This window comes from Siniperca chuatsi, linkage group LG12 (genome assembly GCF_020085105.1).
Source record: "Siniperca chuatsi isolate FFG_IHB_CAS linkage group LG12, ASM2008510v1, whole genome shotgun sequence".
Lineage (NCBI taxonomy): Eukaryota > Metazoa > Chordata > Actinopteri > Centrarchiformes > Sinipercidae > Siniperca > Siniperca chuatsi.
This window is the reverse complement of record NC_058053.1, coordinates 8,914,058-8,933,836: the sequence shown is the minus strand read 5'-3', so window position 1 is coordinate 8,933,836 and position 19,779 is coordinate 8,914,058. Positions and strand designations below refer to the sequence as shown.

General features: G+C 37.9%; 1 protein-coding gene across 13 annotated transcripts in view; it reads left to right on the top strand.

Moving 5' to 3' along the window:
• stxbp5l (syntaxin binding protein 5L) overlaps positions 1-19,779 on the top strand; it is a 144,652-nt gene that overhangs the window by 49,384 nt on the left and 75,489 nt on the right. For 12 of the 13 annotated variants that reach the window (XM_044216931.1, XM_044216930.1, XM_044216934.1 and 9 more), the window contains exon 3: positions 12,209-12,290. In XM_044216931.1, the coding sequence (XP_044072866.1) occupies positions 12,209-12,290 (82 nt within the window). Of the gene's footprint in view, positions 1-5,113; positions 5,304-12,208; positions 12,291-19,779 lie in introns of those variants that run through there. The other variant, XM_044216937.1, reaches the window with a different exon arrangement.

Below are 19,779 nucleotides of genomic sequence, written 5' to 3'. Positions count from 1 at the left end.
GATTTAGTGAACGCTAGCCATCACAATTTGGATGTAACGTTAGGTGTTAATATTATTTCCATGGAGTCTAACGTTGGCTAGAGTACTTGTTATTCCAAATTCCTTGTATACCTTGTATAATGTCACTGATGTTAGGGCTCAGGGACTACTCGTTTAACGTTACTAAGGTTACCATTTTGCAGACGATTACAACACAAGTTGAGCTCCTCTGCCAAAGTGCTAACTTAAAGTTAACATTAGCCCTTGATGATTCCATTGTCTTTATGCTAAGATAATATTTGCAAGGCTAATACTGTCATGTTTTGGAACATGAGACTAATTCATCAGAATTAGTGTAGACATTTAACATAGCTAAAATGGACTTACATTCCTTTATGAAGTAGGTATATGGAATGCAGTAGCTAGTTACAGTAGCCTCATTATGTCGCTTGAGATGGGGGCATATCCTAAGGGATTTTCATCTTTGGCATCTTTTTCACCCCTGATGAGTTTGCATCCCTGGAATGTGTTGCCTTTGTTAATGATGAATAAGTGAGTGTTTACAAAAAAATTGTGGGTAACATTTAATCCTGACATGCTGGTAGACATTTAGAAAGAAGACAGAAATAGAGTATTCAGAGTGCAACTGTGACTGAAAATAAATAGAAGCAGATATCAGAGTGCAGGAAAGGTTAATCCAGGCTCATGTTGTTGACAAACCAACCTTTGAGGGATTTACAAAGCACAACAATTAAACTGAATAATGCAGTTATCACATGTTGGGAGTTCATTCCCAAACTCAGAGAACTGTATGATTAAGAATGTCTCTACCATAGATGAGTGACAAGCACCACATTATCTAATCATTGAGTTTATCTCTAGCATGATTGTGATTGCCAATGTGCAAACCCCACACCACTACCACACACACACCAAAATCAACCATATATAATGTATACAGTGGGAAGATGATGGCTTTTACTTGATTATTTACTGCACATACATCAACCTTTCTTCCAAAGTAAAATTACAAAGAAGAAAAAACAGTAATCACAGTCTAACAAAATAATGGAAGTTGGCTACTACAATCACAATCACTGAATTATTAAATGATTGTAGCAGCTGTACTTAACCACTACACAAACACATCAGCCCCTTTTATACTTGTAGACTGTGTTTTGTCTTGTGTTTTGTCAGGTTTTTCCCACCCATTGTTTGACATAAGACAAAATAACAGTGAACTGGACAACTGGTGAGAACATATTGAGAAAAAATTAAAATGTGATACATGTCATACAAACAAAGTGGTGAATATAACAGGCAAGGTTGTATTTATCTTCTGTGATAGCAAAGTTGAGGTCTGTTAAGTTTGTGGAGGATGTGGAAGCTGTTGATGGTGATGTGATTTTCACCACAAAAATTGGTTGTTTGTCAATCAGATAGAATGTTATTCAAACTTCAGAAATTGTTCAGAGGGAGACTACATCACTGGAGGAGATTTACCATATACCCTTCACAGAAAACACATCATTACATGCAACTACCATGTATATAAATAGTAGTGTTTCATGTTCATCGCCATTCTAACCTTAAGTTGTGGGAGGCTGCCAGAGTTTTCTAAAATCATATAAACGTCATGTGTAAACTAGTCACAACCACCCATGCTCCACACCACACACACACAGGTGTAGATACACACACCCTCGAATGGTTATACAAAAAGGACACACACTTACACTCCTAAACATGAACACTGTGCACATTGGAGATGTTCATCACATGCTCCATGTGTTATTACACTAATCTAGGTGTTTAATGAGGCTGAAAACACAGCTAGCCATCATATCCCACCACATGTCCATAAGCCGTTTAAATGTATTCATACATCCTGCTCTTACTCCTCACCAGGGGAGTTTCTTGGATTAGAGGACATTTAAAATGTCAATTTTTTCCACACACTACATGTGCTCACTAGCGCAGAGAAGATCTTTGGGATATTCGGGGCTATATAAAAAATCTTGGGGGTTACAGCCTCGGAATGCCCAGGCCAGGCGACGCCCATGCTTGTTTTTGGATCCTCTGGTCGGAACATATGGACATAAAGTGTTTGCCCCCTTCCTGATTTCTTATTTTTTTGCATGTTTGTCACACTTAAATGTTTCAGATTATCAAACAAATTTAAATATTAGTCAGAGATAACACGAGTAAACACAAAATGCAGTTTTTAAATGAAGGTTGTTATTATTAAGGGCAAACTAAATGCAAACGTACATGGCCCTGTGTGAAAAAGTGATTGCCCCCTAAACCTAATAACTGGTTGGGCCACCCTTAGCAGCAACAACTGCAATCAGGCGTTTGCGATAACTTGCAATGAGTCTTTTACAGCGCTGTGGAGGAATTTTGGCCCACTCATCTTTGCAGAATTGTTGTAATTCAGCCACATTGGAGGGATTTCGAGCATGAACTGCCTTTTTAAGATCATGCCACAGCATCTCAATAGGATTCAGGTCAGGACTTTGACTATGCCACTCCAAAGTCATTCATACTTTGACTATGCCACTCCAAAGTCATTCATCTTCATTTTGTTCTTCTTCTTCGTCTTCTTCTTTGTCTGTCAGCCTCACTAGAATGCTGTATCAAATATCTAGCTAATTTTAGTTGTCCACTGTTATTTACAGTATCTATAGCAGTGTTATATCAGGCATTCTAGTGTCCTTCCTCCATCAAATCCTCCATCCACTCCATGACTGCAGAGAGGTCTGTCACAGTCTGTGATTCAGCTGTCAGGGATTGTGAGGAAACCAGAATACCAGGCAGAATACACCTCAGTGGCTGCAGGGTTCAGCCATAAAGACAGCATTGTTGGTCTATAATAAAAATGTGTCTTTGTAAATCGGGTCTCTGGTTATGGATTCAAGAATAATACTGAATCAATATAGCCTGGGAACCAGACGAATCTGTCAAGCTCATGTTTCATTTGCTCTGGCAGGTACGTCTGACACCTCTCCCATTCAAACAGATTTCCACCCGTCCTGGATTTATCTAATATGGGGCTGGTTTGATGCAATGCCTGACTGAGTAGTATTACCGGTCACCAGTCACACGTTTCGCTGCAGAAACACATTAATTTTAATGTACTGTTTAGCTGTAATTTGAGAAAGTTTGTGACCAGGCCTCCATTTTTTCCCTGCTTGAAAACAGACCAAGCACCGCCCCAACTTGTATGTGTTGCTCAGCATGCTTCGTTGCTCTGATTGGTTGTAGGTCTTTCCAATTGCGTCCAGAGACATTTTGGTCTGCGCCCGTTGATAATGCCGCTTGGAAATCGAAAATGAACTGAGAGGCGATGCCAGCCAAACAATACTGTCCTGACCTTAACATCTGTCTCTACTTACCGTTTCTTTCCAAATTCTGTCTGTTTAATGTGTCCAATGTCACTGGCATGTTGTTTACTCATAATCTGATTCAGTTAGTGCCACCACAGTAATTAATATTACATAAAGGAGGTGTTGAAGGGTTGCTTTTTGTATTCACTTTGTCATCATTATCAGTTTCATCACATAATTTTAGCTTTTATATGCTTGACAAGGACTTGAGGAGAGCTGTGGGCTGGAATATGTTTTCACTTTTGTGTACTAAAGTTTGAGAGAACTTAATGAGTTTATTATATAAAAAGGGAAAATATTTATCCACTGCTGGAAATGAATTGTGTTTTTGGTTGGCTACAACATGACTGAGCTAAGTTTGGCTTTTAGTAAAGCCAAAACGCATTGAATTGCAGTTCCACAAATGTCAACTATATATACTGTACTAGCTCCATGAAAACCCCTCCATGAAATCTATACAAATTCTCTCTTATAATCAAAGGTTAGCTGTTTTTCTCAATAGTTAGGCTCTCAATAGTTTACTTTATGTAGAATGTGGGCCTTTGTAGCAATATCGAAAAATATTGTTCTATTATCAAGGGTCTAAGGATAGAGGGTGTCATGCTGTGCGTAAAGCCCTTTGAGGCAAATTTGTGATTTTGGGCTATACATGTATAACTAAAACGGACTTGACTTATTAAGGAGAAATTAAGGTGAAAGAGAAGTATTTAGTGGCGTGTGTTGCTTAACTGACAGGTGTTTAAGCCAATCACAGTCAATGGACCATCCGCTAAGCCCATCCCCCTTAGTTACTGTAGCTACGCCTTAATGGCACATATGAAGTTTACAATGATTACTTAGTTATTTTTCAAACATTGGGTCCTTGATTTTAGACAGAGGCAGACAAGAGCAGGCTTCTAATTTCTAGTCGGCTATAATGACAGCTGTTGCTGGCAGATTTTATCAGCTGTAGCTAGCTAACTAATAAAGCTAACCTTAGTTAGGTTTTAAACCTAACCATTGGTTGGTTTTAAACACTGTCTGAGCTGAGCGTCAGCTGACTTTTTGATTTATGCCTCAATGTTCGTATACAGTATTTTTCACTTTTAACATTACAAGAAAAAAGATTTTCAGAATGAGGACTAACCAGTGTCTTTGGCAAATGTAATGGTATCTCAGGTGACAAGTTTGGCTGGAATTGCTAGAGTGTAAAATCCCCAAATTCCCCAAATTCAAAAGAGCAGGCCAGAGCCACCTGTGTCCAAAATTACTGCCTATTACTAAAGAGTGCACCATATTAATTGTCCGCCATTTTATTTGTGTGTTCCAAGTGGGAGATTTATTTACCAAAAAGTGTCCTCAAAAATTCACACTATGGCAAAAAAAAAGAATAGTAGTGTTCATGGCATGTGCATGTAATCTCTGTTAATGCCACCATGCAATTTGCCATTTAATAGATTAAAATCACAGTTTTAAAATGACTGAAAATTGCAGTCTTGCAAAACTACACCTGTCAGTGATGACGAAAAAGGATTATTGGTAAGTGTCCGAAATCTCAATTTACTGCTCACTATATAGTAAATTAATGAGGGTCTGTTATATAGAGAGCAGGGAAGCAGTGAACAAGGGAGTAATTCCAGATATTCCTATAGTCTGAAGCGTGCTACACAAGAAAAACAAGTACAGCTTGTTAGGAGCGTAAATGTAATCTAAATTGTATGAAAAAGGAGCCCAGGATGCAATTCTTTGTCAATAAGGAAGCACATGTTCTCACCCAGCAGTTATTCATGACTGGAAAGACAAGCAAGATGTTGGAAAGATGACTGGAAAGACAAGGGAGATGTTGGAGTCAAACAAGTTCAAATGCTTCAGAAGATAGAGGAAGAATATTTCAAGAGTATGTGAAAGGATGCACAAGAATACTGAGGTATTAAAGCAGAGAACAAAAAATGGTTGCAGGTGAGTGGAGAGTCTTAAGTCTAAGTTACAGTCAGATTTGCCCCTTGCTTTCATATGTTGCCAGATGTTTACAGACTTCAAGTAGAAGACTGTACAAAGCTCCTCATGCTTCGTTATGGTGTTTGTTCATCAAACATCATGTAGATGAGAGCCTTCTAATGTTGATTTACCATTGAAAGTAGCTGATTGGCCTCTCCTCATTTAATCCATGTTGGCTTAAATGTTTACATAAATAATTAAGGCATGGGCAATTTTAGTCCACCATACAGCAATGCAATTAAAATTTTGTCCTCGTCGTCCGTTCAACTGTTGTCTTTGCTTGCTGCCATTCCAAAACAAACAAACATTTGTTATTGTTTCTAGCAATGCACTTAATGTATGTGTTATCCTCCCTGCTGAGATAAATACATGGTTGTGATTGGAGCCTATTGTGTGCTGCTCTAGATTCACGTTTGAAATCAATTTGGTTGTTTATCCATAGCAGGGTAAGTTAAATAATAATTTATCGAAAATTGGAGTTGTTTAAGCCATTTTAGCAATGCAACTATGCAGGTGTCATTATCTTAAAGCAGCAAAGCAGGAAGTGAAAACAATACGCTCACTTCTTATCACACATTTAAAGCAGATGTGTGCCTTATTTTCTTGATGACTCTTGTGGGTATAAAGTGTTGTTAAGTGTGAACCTTTAAGAGTTTCCTGATTTGCATATGAGCTTTTTTCAAGGAAGCACTTAATGTGACTACGATTTTGGATAAGTGCATCTTGAACCCACTTTTACACTGTTGTTGTACACTGCTGTTTTTAGTTTCATTACAGCTGAGTGTTACATTGCAAATGTCCACAAACATGAAACACACACAGAAAAAACAATGATATGCAATTTTACACTACAGTACATAGACCACTCTCAAATAACAAGAGCTGTTTGTTGGTTAAATGTTAATGTATGTTTCCTGTTGCTCAAGCTATGAAGCAGAAAATAACCTCAGATTTAGAAGTGATGATTCTTGCTGTGTGTCCTCTACTGGGACACACATACAGGGAAGACAAAAAGAGGATAAAGATGAGAAAAGCTGATCCACAATACTGGACATGACTGGTCTCACTTCACATTACTAAGTTATTGAACAGTAAATGCTTTCCCACCCTGTCTTTCCTTGAAAAACTCACCACTCTAGTTACACCAACACCTCTGAAACTTAAGAAGCTTTATGGATATTACAGCAGTATTACTTTTAAGATGTTTTGAGGAAATAAGGCCCTAGATTGACTACATAAGCGGTCTACCCCAGAGGCAACTGTGCGTGCCAACAACATGTGTTTTAACTTAAAATCATGACATTTATTGGCTGTCACTTACTGGTTTTCAAAGCAGAAATTACCAAATACAACAGGTCCAACAATTTCTCATTGGCATTCTCTCCTGTCAGCTGGCAGCAATACAGTGTTTGTCTCCTGTATGGATGTAGGCGACTTCACCTTCACATCAGCTTTGTGTTCTGACAGCGTCTTATGTGTTTTGATGCGGTCCCGAGTGTGATGTGAATTTGAATGGGGTGTGTACAAAGACTCGCCTGTCAGGGAGAGAATGATCCAGACTGACAGAGAGATGATTTAAGTCTGTCGCCAACCATTCCCTTTCATGTCAGCCCTTGAATCACACACCCACCAGTTCCTCTTCCTTGAGTGACTGGACTCAGAGACGGTCATTGCATTTTAATTCATTCCCCCCCAGGTTCTCTGGCCACAGTGCTGATCTGCTGCTCTTAGCCTTCCACAAACAATCAGTGTGTTTCCTTCCCTGAAAACATGAACAAGAATCAGACCAGAGCAAGACAATACAGCATACTATACAGTATAGATTTTCAGAAACAGATGTACAAATATAATGTATACTTGATACACACATTAGGCTTGTCACACCGGCAGAATTTTTAACTCCGGTCTCACGTCTCCAACAATGCAACAACGTTTAAACTGGCTGAGAAGCTTTGTGTGACATTTTAATTTTCAATATTTTACATAAAACATTTCACATTGAATATCCTGAGTGCAGGATAGACTAAACAAGAAGCTAGATTAATAACAGATTCATTTGTGAGTCCTTAGCTATGATGAAAATGAAAAAAACAGGCCTCACAAAAATGTGAATTTCCTTGATTCATTGAATAATTAGAGAACTTGGCTTAATGCTGAACCCAAATTCCCACTGGAAAACTTGTTTCTTTTGGCAACCAAATTCTATGCCCTAATCTATCTGATTTAACAACATCGACCATTTTACAGGTCAGAACACTGTAGATTTTTGTGTGTGATTGTTTAGCATCTTTCAAATTATTCTGAAGGCACAAGTGTAAACCGGTCCAGTCTATGCAGGAAATTACAGGCTTGTGTAGGCTTTTTTATCACCAAGCACCCGTGACAGCACACACAGTGACAAGCCTAACTTACATTGTCATTACTGACACTTTGTAACACATCCACAAGCAGCCACCTCTGACTTGTTTTTGTTTAAGCCTTCTTTTGTACTGGAATTCACCCGCTGTGTGGGTATTCAAAGGAGAAATACATATAGACTGCTTGACTAAGTGGACCGGCCTGTTCCTTGTGCTCAGTGTGTTGACACAGGTCAAAAAACAGATTTTTCTCTCAGTTTGGTGGCTCAGCGTGGGTGCATGAGCACAAAAGGCCTCTGTCCTCCAAGTAAGCTTGAATATTTAATGTCTGATTTTTTTCCTTTGCTTTTGTTTTCCTCACTGATATAGGTCAGTCGATTTTGAATGAGAGTGAGTGAAAAAGAATTTCAGATGGAAAGACAGGGCGGAAATCAATTGGAAAATTCCTATTTGACGGCCTTTTTCCAGCAACAGTGGTGCTCTGTGCATGTGTCTGTGTGCATAAGCATTCAAACCCGCTATTTAATACTAAAATACTCACCTATTTAAAACATTCTCATTTTCATGGACTTCGGTCTTAGGATGCATTGATTTGAAATTTCTTAACTAGAAATTGTGGTTTTCTAACAACCCCAAGTAAACATACTAATTCATTTCAACATTAATAGAAACTCTACTGTAAATGTAAAAAACAATAGTCAGTGTATCACTATAGCACAGCTGATGCATGTAGGCATGTAGGCAAGTATTTTAGGTTTTTTTCAGTGGGTGGAACAGACAAAATATTTATGCATTCATACACATTATATGAACACAAGAAATAGAGATCTGCAGAACGTGTGTGTGTGTGTGTACCTTTGTGCCTCTTTCTCCATTGATGATCCATTATTTTGGGCATCTTCCCTAAGTCGCAGCTGTGTAGCACTCTCACTCAACACATACAGTATACAGTATATAGGGTGCAAGCAGAAACACATACTACACACGCACTAGATAGCTGTCTGAGTTTGTCAACGTTACAATTTTTAGACAATGTCCTCTGCATCATGGTGTCTGGTGTCATGGTGTCTCATCACACTATACATTTATAAAATTAAAAGTAAGTGTGCCACAAAATTAGCCTTTGACAAATCTTTTTCCAGCAAGACACTGTATCTAATACAATACTAAATTAAATAAATACTAAATAAAGCCTGTTTTCCCTGCGGTACAAACATATTGACAGCGTATATAACATATAGTCTAATATTATCTAAAATACGTTCAGACATATCTATGGACTCCACATATATTTTACAATACATGCCAATATATTGTTTTATGGAAGAATGTATTACAAATTATACATGATTACCAAATCACAGCTTTAGCTTATTTTCAGATATGTAGTTTAAATTTATTGAAAATTATGATAAGCTGTAAAGATAACATTAATTATTATATTATGCCAACCTGAAATGCACCTGGAACAGGTCCTCAGTGTAAAAAAAAAAGTGCAGACCTAAAAAATTGTTGTTGCATACTTGTTCATTTGAGCCCTTTTTTTTTTTTTCTTTTTTACAAAAGTTAAGAATTATTTGGAAACAAGACGCAAACTGAACTTTTGCCTAGGGTCATGAGCAGCATTTTAAATCGCGAACTGTCTTTCCTCCCCAGTGCACCTGAGATCTGCAGCCTGGTTCAACAATTCACCATATCAGAGTCTATGGCTGCTGCTGCTGTAGATGTCAGTCTAGCAAGACTGTCTGGATGTTTCTGCCCTGTTGGTTTCAGAGTACATTGTGAAACTGAAATGAGATGTGCTCACTCTGCATACTATCAATCTGTTGGATTTCTGATTGAGTCCTCTAGCATATCTGATAACACAGATAGTGTTGTTTGTGGTGAATCTATGTGTTTATTATTTAGTAATAATGCTCTTTAATTAATGAGTAGTGCATAAATTTGACTTGCAATGTGTTCTTTACCGATTTAAAACAAATCACTGCCTTTCTTATCTATGTCAAAGGATTTTCAACTAGATATGCTGTCCACACAAACATAGATGAATCTGAAAACACTATTTATATGTGTAAATATCTTGCTTCCATGCATCTGTGTCCACACGGAAAAGCCAAAACAACAGGAGAGCAACTGAACCTCTTTTTCTTCCTCCTCTCTCGGCCCTGTTACTCTGCAGCAGGTTAAACCTTCGTTCTGTAGCCTCCTACTCTCCAGTGATTACTCATATTGTGTTTTGTTAAAACTGAACACACATTTTGTTCTCACTGACAATTCTTTCTTATTCGGCACTGTCAGACAACTGAATAAATATTTGATTGTGGCTCATAAATGTTACACAATCGCCTCGCCCTGAGCTGTTTGCAAGGTGTGGGAAGCCGTTGCTGCCGCCAAGTGAGGTGGACAGAACTCCCTGGAGGGAGAAGGGGAGGGAAAAGTTCACATGTTTTGTATTGGTACACTACTACATTTCATATGCACATGCAAATGCATAAGACCCTGTCGCCCCTGATTTTGTTATTAAAATAATAACAATAATTTCAATGTCATATGAGTAAAACTGTTTGAATAACAAATTAGTAAGGTGCTGGTACTGTAAGGTGGAATTGGCTTTACTAGAATAACAAAGTTTGCAGTTTTATAGTGACATCCATTTACCTGGTTTTAGCTCATACTGACTGCCATAGCATCATGACTGAAATGTCTAAATCAGGTGGTTTAGGTTTACACACAAAATGATGCTAATGAATTGAGAGCCATAACAGGGTAATTTTGTTCATTGCAGGACTGGTCATATATGGTTCTCTCCTGTACCTTGAGCAATGTTGGCAGCATTGTGAATTCTGAACAACCAGTAGTGATTAAATAACTGCTCCTGTACCGGATCCAACTGGCTCTGTTTTCATGTTGTGTCATTTCCCCCTCCTGCTGATTTCCACCTGCTTTGAAGGATGTGATAGGGATTTTACTTTCTCTCCTAACCATGCCTGTTTTCGAACAAAACTGCATTTATATTTATTTATCACAAGGCTATCCTGTGCATTTTCAGTAAATACAGTATTCTTGAGCATGGATATAATGTTATGATGTGTTGTTTAGTACACACTTGGAAATTACTAAGGAGTTACGAAAACTGTAAGAAAAAACAAACACTGCAGGACATGATGTAATAACAAAATCAACCAATGTTTAAATTGCCATCTGTGAGCTTGTGAGAGGTGTGCTGTATGATTAGCATTTATATTGTTAGTCATACTGTGTAAACAGTGGATAAACTGAAGCCCAGTTGGTCCATGTTGCCACCAATCACAAATATAAATTCAGTTTTATATTTTTCATACTGACATGCCTTCTGAGGGCTTCCAGCCTGTTTTACTTTTCAAAAATTTAAAAAGTAGCCTAAGGGTGTGTTCGTTGAATAGCACAACCAACCCGGAGGTCCAGCTCCTGGGTGAAAACCTTGCACAGACATGTCTTCTCTGATGTTCTACTGTATGTATTGAACTGATGTCTTTTTTTTGTTCATGCGCTCTGTTTTTTATTGGCTCGTGAAGCACTGATGCTTGCTCTAGAAAGGTAATATATTATTTACTTAGAGTACATACTTGCCTGCTAGCAAACCTATTGGAGCCTTTCCGCTCTTGGCAACATGTGATACCAGCTACTTGCATCATTTACAGATTTATAAATCTGCCCTAGGGTAGTTTATGTTTCTGCTAATTACACACACACACACACACACACATTTTTTTTTTTTTTTTTTTTTTTTTTTTTTACATCTGATCAATTTTGGCTTTTGATTATTTATTTTGGTAACAAATACAATTAAACCTGGTATTAGAATCTGGTCAGTAACTACATGATTTGCATTGCTGTTAACGTTATTTGGCTTGTTTATACACTCAGCTGCTAGTGTATTAGGTACACCTAGCTAAAACTAATGTATGCAATACAACACAACTAATGATCACTTTGGAGCTTGTAGTTTGTGGTGCTATTGTTTTGTAATACTAAGGTGGACAAAATAGAAACACTTCTACAATCAGAGCATCACAATAAATGGAATTAAATTAAATGATCGAATACTTACAGTGGCAATTTGAAAGACAGCTATTTTTGACATTAAACTGTAAATGTCTGGACATCTTTTTATGACAACACAGAGCCTGATGCAGGTACATCCTCATAGAAAAATAATCTAAGGTCTTTTTTTTTGATAGATTGATCAACTTATTATGCAGGATCTATAGTAGGTGAAAAAACTAATTATATGCCCTCTGACGCTTGGCCATTGCCCTTTGTCTGATCATAGTATTGTAGGAAACGTTTCACACGTAAATTATATTAATGTATCTTGTGTACTTGACGTACTTCAAGTGTTGATTGGATGTTGTCTTTCACACTTATAATACACCACAATCACTAACACATAAATATGTACTGTTTTTGCCTGTATTGTATACCCGTCGTACTCTTCTGTACACTTCCTTGACTCCCTGATGTCATCAGACTGGGACGACCCGGGGTGGACTGCTACTGTCAGCATGAGAGTGGAGCAGCTGTTCTTCAACTGCAGTTCCTCATCAATGAGGTAAGCCAGACTCTATTACAAAAAAGCTGCTCTTGTAACACTTTGGAGGCCTGAAGTCACCACTTCTCACTGTGGGCCCTAATATCTTCTTCTTGAGATGCCCTGGTGGGGCTTAATTGTTATTGTTCTTAACTGTGGATGGTTTTGTTTTTAAATTCAATAGATGGACTTGGATGGATTTTTTTTTTGTCCCTATGGAGTCAAACTTAATGGTCCTTTTTATAGAAATCCCAGTCTGGGAAAATACATATTGTCATATTTGAATATACAGTTTTTCATTTCTGTGCAATTTAGCATCCAGTTCTACTATATGGAGTTGTTTTCTTTATCACCTATTAACCCTCAATTGTTCCATGTGGAGGTGCTGCTGTACCTGTACTCAAACACATCTCTTTTGATAGAGAACAGCAGGAGCCGAAACACTATATGATGACCGATTTTAAATTAAAGGATCATTATGATCATTACTTACTCAAAGACACAGATTTTTTTCCCGCTCTGCCTTTTAAACCATCTTCCCTCACTGCTTTTCTACTGACAGACCAGTACTGTGTGGGCTGACACATGGCAGTGCTCTGCCTCAAGTAGTTGATTTTGTGACTTAAACGGCAGCTTTGTCAGTGTACTGTAGTTTGATGCCGTATTTTGTTTACTCACAAAATACTTTAGGCATATTAGATAAAAAGGGCCCTCTAAAGAGCAGAAGCAGAGTCATATGGGATTGGAACTCACTGTCTCTCTCTTTGTGTTTCTCTTTCTTTTTTCTCCTTTATTCTGCTGTAATCTACTCGCTCTTCTCCTGCCTCTCTCTGCTTTTTTTCTTTAACCCACTATTTCTTTTTAAGTCCACTGGCTCTTCCATCCCACTTCTCCATCACTCATTGGCCTACATGTAATGTGTCTGAAGCAAATGGAGGTGGATGGGTCTGAAGAGGGGTGTGCATCTGTTTGTGTGACAGGTATTAACTTTGTGTGTGTGTGTGTGTGGGGGGGGGGATCTCCACAGTGTCTATCTGGTTGTGAGCATGCTACAATACGCAGTACGTGGCTTCAAGTGCGTCTTGTTTAATTTGTATGTTTGTAAAAGAATGCGTGTGTGTGTGTGTGTGTGTGTGTGTGTTTGCCATTGACAGTTTTGTTTGTGCATATTTGCTTGTCATATTTACAAATTCATTTTTTTTATTCTTTATTGCTTGGGTTTTTGCATGCAGTACATACATGTGTATGTTTGCGTGCTACATTTGTGCATACACACTCCCCACTGGTCTTGTTTATATTTACAAACCGTCAGAGCCACTGCTCTAGGTCTTCTCATTGTTTGAAAGAGTGACTAATAGCAGTGCTGTATGTCAACGCCCTCTCTGGGATTCAGTGTGTGGGCTGTTGGCCGCCCTGCTAATGGTTGACTGGCATATTCAGACCGACCTCTTGACATTCAGTGAGGTGTAATGACTTATTCCTATTAGACGTATGAGCCCACAAAAGAGGCCACAGAAGTCACACAATTCAACACGTCTAGTTGTCAACAGTTTTATTATGTAGTCATAATCTCATACCATGTCATCCTCGTAAGCTTCTCCCTATTTTGTGAGGAGAATACCGGTTGGCTAATTAATGTGTTTGTTTGCCGATTCTGAATTCATTATATTGCTTGATGAATAATACATCTAAAGATACTTGGATGTTGGGGGTTGGAGGGTGGAGAAGGAAAAGGTAAGAAGGATTGTTGTGCCGTGCTGAGGGCTGGATTGAAGGATGGGTCCGCAGGAAAACTGAGATGTTTATTTCTAAACAAGACACATAGTCTTGTATTTTGCTGTAAATATATTTCCTAAAAATCTCCATAAATGTTGATATAATTGATTGTAGTTACAAAACAAAACTTGCTCCGACTACACTGGCACACAAACATCAAAAAGAATGTGAGATATTACTGCTTTGAAATTGATGATGGAGACAAAAATTATGTTTTCCAAGCACTTTGCCACCTGCTTCATTAATGAGGTACATAGCAACAGAGACCAGTGTTGGGAATTTATTTAAGAAACATTCAAACTTTCCATTCCTCTGAACAGGTATGTTGATTGTTAATGGTTTTTGACAATGGCAGAGAAATAAGGTGCAGGGGAAGCTTTTTATTGAATACTGTTAATAAAGCCCCATTTCCTCAAAACATCTTGAAACAGAGATTAATTTGTTTTAAGAAAACAAAAACAGTTTTTAGACCAGAGAAGTCTCCATCCTAATAAGTTGTTGTTGTTATTCCTCTATGTGCAGAGAGGTAGCAAGGACGGATGCTAAAGCGTCCAGACAGCCAGACACACACACATCATTAACCTTTGATGTGACCCAAAATATGACCTGAGTTTTGAGAACTAAATTAGCTCACTGCAGCTGACGAACCAACATGAAGCTTTGTTATCTTAACTGCTTTATCTCTTGAAATGAAAATGTCCAGTTATGTTCTTTAAGTGCTATTAAGTAACAGATCTACAACATACAGTATGATATGTATTGAAAGCTGCCTGGACTACTATTTGCCCTTTTTCAGCTTTGGAGAACTTTGGTTTCATGTAACACCTCAGGGAGTTCTCTTACAAAAAGGAATTGGCTTTGTATCAGGCCACACACTGGCTGTCGTATTGATGAATTAACCGATGATAGATCCTCTGATACACACATGATTTAATGAGTGCAATAGACAGTGATTCCCCTTGACCAAATCTAAACAGAAGTGCACAAATATGAAAATGTTCATTTTGTGTGGTTTAAGAACATCCTCTTTGTTAGCAATATTAAATACATCTCTCTTTTTGTAGGTATACATTGTAGAGAAATGTAAGGGAAACTATCAGCTAGAACCCTATGTTATGTTAACATAAATACACATGAATGCACCTAAAGCCATTTTCTAGATGTTTTTGTAGTAATTTTCTCTTGGCCCTGCTGATTGTCATTTTACCCATGCTGTGTACTGTACCTGTGCCTGGTCGCCTTGCCTGTGTTGCCATCGAGACATCAAAGTAATTATACCATAATGGCTTTGTGAACCCGGCTCTCACCCTGTCTGCCTCTTTTCTTTACGTCTGGTATGATTTCTTAATTAGCTGCTGCTCCACCTCCTCTCACTCCTCCAGGTGACAGAAACAAACTTCAACAGCACAGGAAAGAATCTTCAAAACGATCCTTTGATAATTGTGAAGTGATTATCGGTAGTATAGAAGAGACAGAAATTTTTATCGAATGCGATGTTAAGTAGTGGTAGCAATTATATGTTGTAATTATCTCTATTTAGGTCCATAACAGCAGCTCTCAGCTAAGTTATATTTTTCTCTGTCCTGTAATCCTCTGTGTATTGACTACAACTCCAGCCATGTAGCACATGGTATGGGTGGGCGATACCGCAAAATTTGGTTTCGATCTGATACCAAGTAATACAGGGCCAAAATCACCAATATCAATACTGATACAGATAGTTTTTATTATAAGCGGCTAATGTACTTTAATGTAGGGGAGAGCAGTGTGTCTTGATTTATGAGGTGAATGCAACATCAATAGGCTAAATCTGAATACATTTTCGTGACCACTAAATGATTTGCTAAAGGTTAGTAATCATTGTAAGGTTAGCTGAGTGGTAGAATTTCTACCTGCCACCCGTGAGACCGGGTTTGATACACACATTGCAGTTAGCAGCATTTTCATTCACTATGAAATAGCTCCAAATGATGATCGTCTGTCGTTCAGCCGTCACTGCAATTATGTTTCGGATTGAAATAGTCAGGGCACACTGCAGGTGTGCAGCGTGTATGTTGTTAAAGTGCACAGTGCACACAACACAACAACAGCAGAGGACAAGCAAAGAGTACATGCACTAAGATGTGTTCACGACAATGGAACGTTGTTACTTTGATGAAATACAAGAGAAAAACTGATTCCTTTTTTGATTTCGATCCTACTGACGCTAGAATCGATTTAAGACTATAATTGTTCACCAAAGCTTCCTCATCTCCAAGTCAGATCAAGAAAAACCCAGATTAAAGCAAATCCAATACAATAATGAGACAAACCAACATACACTCTGACTTACTCATTCAAATGAGCTTTATGTAAGAAATAGAAACACCAACCCCCAAAAAAGCTATATTCTCTTCCCCATGAATGTTTGCACATTTAGGTTCAAACATTCAAACAAATTACCTTAATTTCAGGGTACTGTTTTAGGATCTGGGCAAAGTGGAGCAGAAATTCAGGAAACATATAAATTCCACCAACATAAAACAGTTTTAAACAAATCATTGCAATTATATTTCATGACAAGACCAGAGTGAAACTAAAAGTAAAACAAATCCTGTATCCAACGTTTTCATTTCTTGAAAGTGCCAGGTAATCATCAGCGCATCTCCCATCAGTCAAATTTGACATGGCTAAGGAGCAATTCCCCCTTTTTTATGTATGGAGAGAGGGGCGTCTAAGGTAAAGAGTTTTTACCAGACATGCTATATCTTTTTATTGACTGTAATCAATCATTTTTTTCCTCAAAAATAATCAAATTTATGGCTAGTTTTTGAACAACTTAAGAAAATACTGTTTGTGTGTTCTACATGAAAAACAGATGCAGATTTCTGAAAAGGCTTCCACACACACACAAACACACGGCCCACAAAATGCCCAACTGACTGTACAGTACAGTATAATATTTACTGTTAACTTTTTTATTTACCTTAAAATAACTGAAAGATTATGCAACAAATATTTTTGCTATGCAGAGTGAGAGATTCAGTGACTGAGGGGAACACATTCACCAATATGGAAATCAGTGGGAAGCAATGTTTTCATCCTCCCTTACACTGTACAGACTTTAATCCCATGATTAAGTTTGTAATCTAAAGCTAAGTCGCCCTGGTGGTAAAGCTGCACTGGGAATTTCACTGTAATTACAAACCTCAGAACTAGGGTTGAAACCAGCTGACATCATTTCTCACAGTTTTCATCTAATTTCATATGATGTCGATGTGATTTTGCACAGAGCAAGACAGTCAGAGGACACAAAATTAGATTTTTTTCAACATACTGTATCTAAAAGTTGTGGTTGTGTCTAAAATGATTCCTGATTGAAATGAATTATAATGTCTGTGTAATATTGTCTGACATAGTATAGTAGTTTAACACAAAAGCACACTTTTTAAGACACAGGTTCCATAGATGTGTGTTTGTTTAAATGCCTAAAATAATGTAATTTGTTGAACATGAAGCCCATACTGATTTTCTTTTTGTTTTTTTGTTTTTTTCTTTTCATAATGTGGGTGAACTAACCCTTTACTTGTAACCGTTTTTTAATTTCCTCAAAGATGGACGGCTGGTTTGACAAAGTTGTATAAAAGTGCAGTGATTACTAGTAGTATCAGGGTGTGCCTTGGTAGCCGAGTGGTTACAGCACATGTCACAGTACTGCAGTGTCACATTACTGCAACGCCAGTTTGATTCCGGCAACATTTGTTGCATGCCATACCCTCCTCAATCTCCTCCTGTTTCCTGTCTGTGCCTTTTCACTATCAAAGCTGTCCAATAAAGGCGAAATTGCTGCCAAAAATCTGGTGGTTAGGCTTTACAGTAAACATGGCATTAGTGTATTCTGTTATATACATAGTATATACAAGTATACAACAGTATATTATATAATTATAGTTATGTATATTCTTTGCGTCATTAATAAATACTGTTCCACAAGTTGCATTCATTAGCTCTTACAGTAATGTGTTGTGTAGTAACCCTCTGCCTAGTAATGCTGTACATTCGGTGCACTAGTTTTGACAGGTTGTCTAAATCTGCTCCCTAGTACATTGCTGACTAATTTTGCAAACTTTTTGAGATTCTGCTTTGCACACTGCACAGATATTTTGCTGGATTGGTGAGAAGATTGCCTTAAATCAAACTTTTTACTTGGGGTGGTAACAGCTTTTTTAAAAACATTATTACATATCTTAGTTCTACAGTTTACAGCTCTAAAATGCGTATAATTGTTGGAGTTAATCTTCAACATACAGTATGTATCATACCTGGAGTGTTTACTTCTTATAGCTGGATTATAAATACACTGGATTATAAATACACTGGATTATATTTAAAATGCTTCTCCAATATACACATTGACATTCACATTCTCTTTAACTCATTTATTGTTTATTGCCATGTGTACGTCTCTCCTTGGCATGATTTATATATTTTGTAGAGCATTTAACCGTTTTAAGCATACAATAAAACCCCTCAATGCGTACAACTGTAGATATTTACATCACAGTTACAGTTGAGCTTAATTGCAGGAAACCTTTCAGAACAATCTCATTCTTCTGCCACCCAAGAGGCTGAAGAAGCAAATACACCACTTCAGTTGTCTCAACAGACCAGAATGCAGTGCAGTCACAAGATGAGGGGAGCAACTCTCACTTTTTCTCAACTGTAAACTTTTTTCTTCTCTTCTGTTTCTGTTTCTGTGCTGTTGCCTATTGATCTCTGCACTTATATATTCTAAATACAAGAATGTGTTGCACCGACACAGCTCTGGCACATTCTCTGTTAGCTGTCAAAGGGCATTTTAGGAAATGAAGAAAATCAATATCTGATATATGTTTGGGGTAAGTTGAGGGAAAGCTGATTCACAAAAAGAAAATTCCAACAGTCCTGGGGTCTCATTTATAAAACAGTACGTAAGATCCATACTAAAAGCGCACAAAAGCCGAAAATGGCACGCGCCAAAAAAAAATTCAGATTCATAAAACCGTGGGTACACAAACCTGCAAGCAGCTTTCCTTTCCTAAAGCCCTCTACACGCCCACATTTAACCATAAATGGTCAATGCAAAGCACCCAATGAATATTGATGCATATAAATGAGCCTGCTCACGGTGAATCATAGCAGCAACAACCGACAGGAAGGGAAAAAAAATAATTTTTCTGACAGAAATCGAGGAGCTTGTGAGGTGGAGGTTAGAAAGCACATATTGTTAGATGGCCACAACAGCGTCACAAACAAAAGGAAATGCAGCGAGTTTAACAGAATTATATTATTCCCAAAAGGGGCTTCAGGCAGAAAGGTACACATTATATATTGTTGATCATATCAAACACACACCTGTTGGCTAATTTCGCTGTAAACGGCCGGGTGCCAGAAACCTCAGAGTGGTTAGTAGCCTACTTGTATTTGTATCGGGATGGGGCGGTTCCGTCGGGTTGGTCTGTCTAATGCTGGACCCCTGGTATGTGAGTGTCAGAGTACCCAAAAGTGAAAATAATTTTTTCTTAGAAATTTGAGTGAATTCTTCACCTCACATCTACAAGTATCTGTTTGGAAAATTGTTATTTTCTGAGCCTCCTTGTATGAGAGAATGCATTCTCTTTCTGCTTTTTTAGCTCTTACATGTGTACTTGGGAGACACTGTACTTCATGTTATTGTGACCAAATGCCCCTCTGTGTACACAAGTAGATTGTTTGG